This window comes from Etheostoma spectabile, chromosome 4 (genome assembly GCF_008692095.1).
Source record: "Etheostoma spectabile isolate EspeVRDwgs_2016 chromosome 4, UIUC_Espe_1.0, whole genome shotgun sequence".
In the NCBI taxonomy this organism is placed as follows: domain Eukaryota; kingdom Metazoa; phylum Chordata; class Actinopteri; order Perciformes; family Percidae; genus Etheostoma; species Etheostoma spectabile.
The window spans coordinates 10,278,463-10,283,542 of NC_045736.1; the positions used below are offsets into that span (position 1 = coordinate 10,278,463).

General features: G+C 45.9%; 1 protein-coding gene across 5 annotated transcripts in view; it reads left to right on the forward strand.

Moving 5' to 3' along the window:
- The window catches only part of slc12a5a (solute carrier family 12 member 5a), a 171,749-nt gene that overhangs the window by 68,276 nt on the left and 98,393 nt on the right, over positions 1-5,080 (forward strand). Inside the window, exon 1 of one of the 5 annotated variants that reach the window (XM_032514139.1) lies at positions 2,061-2,760. The exons of the other annotated variants lie outside the window; for them this stretch is intronic. Coding sequence (XP_032370030.1) covers positions 2,706-2,760 — 55 coding nt within the window. The 5' untranslated portion in view covers positions 2,061-2,705. Of the gene's footprint in view, positions 1-2,060; positions 2,761-5,080 lie in introns of those variants that run through there. 5 annotated transcript variants of the gene reach the window in all.

Consider the following 5,080-nt stretch of genomic DNA (forward strand, 5'->3'; position numbering starts at 1 on the left):
CAAGTAGATGATGCTACTGTAATTCTTGGTGGATAACATAAGATTACAACATCGTTCAACACGCTTAGACATTTTTAGTATAAATGTTTTGAATAGGGTTCACAATTCTGGGCTAACCCATGAATTCATCAGTAACGTTAACTGTATAGATAGACGTCTAATCTAATGGTAATTTAGCTAGCTAGCACACCCCTGTCTTCTGACTCCCTCCGCTGCAAGGCTTCAGTCGGGATGAGAGCTGACAACAGCCCCGGGGCACAGCACACAGTCAGCCCTAGCCAGCTAGGCAACAATCACTATCATTACAAGCAACGGGGACATCCCAAGTCAGCCCATAGCAGCTAGCAACCATTCACTATCATTACAGCCCCGGGCCGGGGACACATCCACAGTCAACCCCCAGCCAGCTAGCAACCATTCACTATCATTACAGCCCCGGGGACACATCTAGAGTCAGCCCCCAGCCAGCTAGCAACCATTCACTATCATTACAGCCCCGGGGACACATCCATTCCACAGTCGGCCCTCACCCAGCTAGCAGCCAGCCCGGTCAGCACTTAGCTAACTCCGGTGCTAAGGACGCTAACGGCACTTTACTGAACCGTCAGGAAACAGACCCAGGTACCCAAGTCAGAACAGCGGCCATTCATAAAGTTACACCGCCGTTAGCGTTACTGGTGCTTTTAGCCATTTTTACAGTTAGCTAAATTTACCAGACAAAACAGGAATAAGGCACCAGAATGTCCATTACTAGTAGTAATTTAAAGATGTGGTAGCATTGGATCTGGACGGGAAGGATAACTCTGGGAGTTGGAAGGGTGTGTTGCGATTCTGTCTTCTCACTCCGCGGACACAGATTCGTGGAGTGTCACGGTTTTGGTTTTATTTTCCCTAATAGTACAGCCGTAGTGTTTACCTCCTTGTTAGTGAATAAGTCTTTATATATAATAAGTCTCCATGTAACCAATCAACCATAGAAATAATCCGCATGATTTCATGTCAGGCACATTTAACCAATCAGATTGCCAAGTACATTTAGGAATGATGATAAGTCATTCAGGACACAATTGAACGGACCAAATGTTTCAACTGAATGTAAATGCAAAGGCTCTCCCCTTGTGGATACTGTAATTCAATTTGTGCGTGTCTTTTGTTGTTACAAACAAACTGCTGGCTATGATGTGATTACTAATGAACACAGAGAGAGAAATGTATCTGTACACACAGCTCAGTAGAGAAATGTATTGCCAAGCTTTAAGGTATTAGTTCTTTGTTAGGGTAATTGTACCTTGACAAAACCAGTTTTGTCTAAAACATTGGTAATACATTTATTCACTGGAGAGCGTGCAGTTTCATTTTTCCTCCTCTTTTTGAAGAAAATCTATTCTGTGCATCAGCGCTACCATGACTAAAACCAAGATTAATTGCTTTCATATCTCCGGTGTGGGATCACAACCACTGGGACACACATAGAAACACACACAAGCGTGCAGATTGTCTTCATACTACACAGTTTTTTGGGTTTTTTTTTGCACACGGTACACAGTGTACCAGATCAAAATGAATCTGCATGCATCAAAATGAGACGGGCCTAATTGACAGTGAGGCTTCAATGCTTTGCTGACGCCATACAGCATCTCTGTTTAAAACCAAAACCATCTACACTCTAAAGGGTGGATTAAAAGAGAAAATGAAAAAGATTAAGAGCCATGCTCTGTTTTGTTAGCTGAGAGCAAAGAGGCAGGTGTGTGTGTGTGTGTGTGTGTGTGTGTGTGTGTGTGTGTTGGTGATGCAATTTGTCTTTCCATGAGTACATGGCTCTCCATGTTTATCATAACTGCATACAGATGATGTTGAGGGCTTGTTCATCCTTTGAAAGAAACAGTAGCTCTATTTGCATCTGACATTAAAGTAGGGAGTGAGCGTGGCGGCTTATTACAAAGCTGACAGGAGAAAAAAGCCAATGCATAATGCACCTCAGTGGCCAGAAAACATCATAGCGGCGTGGTTACCGCCTGCTCTCTTTAACAACATCAATTCCACTTCCACAATCACCTCTCTGTCTGACAGCCGTGATGAGAAGAGGGAGACAGGGAAGGGAGAAATAGATGGAGAAGAAATCACCCTACTGCTTGAATATCAGTTTGGCAGCCACAGTGACTGAGCAACATCATCTGAGCAGGGGAGAGTGGGTTTTTTTGTATCTGTGAGTGGGAGAGAATGAGATCAGGAGTGAGAAAGGCAAAAATAAAAGAGAGACAGAGAGAAGGAATAGGAGAAGGAGGGAGAGAGCAAGTGTGCAGCTTTGAGGCGTTCCATCATCCACCAAACTCCTGCAGCTTCCCTCTTCCCTCCTCCTCCTCCTGGAGAGAGACAGAGCAACAGAGAGAAGAAGAGTGAGAGAGAGAGAGAGAGAGAGATAGAGAGAGAGAGAAAGAGAGTCAGGCTTACAAGCCAGCGGAGAAGAGACGTCAAGAGGAGGATCTACAGAGGGAGAAAAAAAAAATCCTTCTCTCTCTTCTGCTGCCTCTCTTCGTGCATCCTACGGGCAGCGAGGAGCGAGGAGGATCCGGCTGGCATATTTTCTACGCTGCTTCCCCGTGATTTCTGTGGCTGTATCACAGTGGGTGGAGCGCAGGGAGAGCCGCCGAGAGCTCGATCGGTGACACCGCTCCGCAGCAGAAGAGTGCTGTAGAAGAGTCGGGATGCTTAACAACCTGACCGACACAGAGGAGGGGGACGGGGGAGCGCAAAGCCAGGGTGAGTGATGGGATGTGTCATGCAGTCACACACACACCCACACACACACACACACACACACACACACAAGCAGATATGCAAAAAATGAGCATTCATATGGCAATGCAAGACACGTAGATACTGTACTGTACATCTGCCCACACAAACATTTAGAGGTGGAGTAAATATACGTTGAAATGCCTCATAAAGCACACAACATGCACAATTTTGGTGTACACTGATGGGAGTGAGCTGTCATTGGAAGAGGTGGTGTGTGTGTCTGTGTGTGTGTGTGTGTGTGTGTGTACGTGCGCGCACACTGTACGGTAGTCGGCCTGCTTGCCTCCTCTGCTGCTCTTACTGCAAGGCTGTTGTGACAGGAATAGTAATGGGCTTACTCCATACGATGGATGGCAAGTGTAAGGGCATTACAGTTTTGTCCCACACGCACACAAACTTGCACTAATACAAACACAAACACAATCAAACGTGCATATGTGCATGCACAACACAGAACGTTTTCTGGTGCAGATGTCCAATGGTTCATTCATTCTTAATGGCAAATGTAAATGCTCCCACCACATATGGCACTCTATGAACAGGCGGTACGGGCAAGAGTATGCTCACACCCACGCACACACACACACACACACACACACACACACACACACACACGCACACACACATATACACAACCACTCACATTTACAGATACCAAGCCACCATTGCTGCTAATCCCGTCGCCCCCAGCTGTCAAAAATCAGCCCTCCATCCAATCCCCATTGCTCAACCCAGTCCTCAGTTTCTGCAGGCTTTTTGTAAAAAAAAAAAACCTGTGGGTTGCTGGTTTGTGCAGAGCTGTTTGTGAGTGCTTTCATACCGGCTGTTCACCAGAGAGCACATACCTTCTCAGGCCCGGACGGAGATTGAACCAATTCTTGTGCTAGTGACAGAGACTGCACAATTATTTTGGAATAGTATTAAGTCATCAGTGCCCTTAATGTCCCAGGTAACTTTGGTTTGGCCAATCCATCGGCTCATTCAAACTGAGGATAAAGCTGCACACCGGCAGTATTTCTTTTTCCTCTGCTATATGTTGAAAATTGATCTCTCTCAAGGCCTAGCTCTCTCCTTCACTGCCCTTTTTTGCCTTTTGCTCTCAACATTTCTCTCCAGCTTTTTTTTCTCACCCCTTCATGTCTCCCATTCTGCGTTACGGTACACATTTTCCTGTGGTTGTCAAAACTCTCAGGGATGCACCGGGGAGACAGGTTGCGGATGATTGAACAGTCACTATGCTGCATCTCTTACCTGTGAGGGCTTAATGATAAAAATAGATCAGCGCTGGGGAACATGAATATTTAACTTAATGCGGGCATCTTTTTTTTGTGGGTGGGGGGGATTACAATGGTGCGCTAAGAGCACGGACAGCGGTTGTAGAAGGTTGGCGACGGGGTTAAAACCTGACCAAGTTTATAAGCGCGAAGAATTGAAAAGATCAAGGACAAGTTACCAGGCGTGACAGAAAGCCACAAAACGGGGCATGCAGAAGTGTCAAGCTAACAAGATTATTTGAGCGTTGCTGTCTCTGTGTGCTTCTACCTTAATGCAATGTCAAATTTACCGTCTGATTTACAGTCATGTGTATGCATCCAAGTGTGTGCAGAGTTTAAAAGTTGGCACTCATGTTCATACTAGGTAGCCCACATGCTAATGGGTGTGAGAAGTGTGAGTGGTTTTAGCTCTTTGACACTCCTGCTATGTGTAGATGTTAGACTGTTTCATTGGTTAGGCTTCCCCTTTTCATGTGTTCCATAGTAATGCATAGATATAACTTACAGTATGCATGTAATGTAACGTGATGTGCACAAACCCTTCAGACCCTCAGAGAGGTGAATAAGTGTCCACCACCGCCTCCTTCCAACATATCCTTATCTGTTTCTCCCTCCTGTTTCACTCTCTCCCTATGTCTCTCTTTTTTTGTCACTCTGCACTCTGCTACAGCCTCTCTCAGAATAGGACCTTATTCACACACACATACACACACATATCCACACACCCCCTTCCACTCTCATCCATTTCATCTGAATCACAGCTGTGCAACAACCTGAATAAGTCTGTTTAGTCTTCAGTACTATGCAGGGCAGCTCCAGCTAGGGAGGGCTATTTGCCTGTCACTGTCCACTCTCCCTCGGTGCTAAAAGAGGCTCCCCCCCTCTCCATTGCCTAACTCGAGTAGTATGTACATCCAGGCGGAGCTCAGGGCTGCCTAGCTCTGTCCAAGGTGCTGATTTATAGCCTTTACACGGCTCTGTCTGTGTGTTTGTGTGTGTGTGTGTTT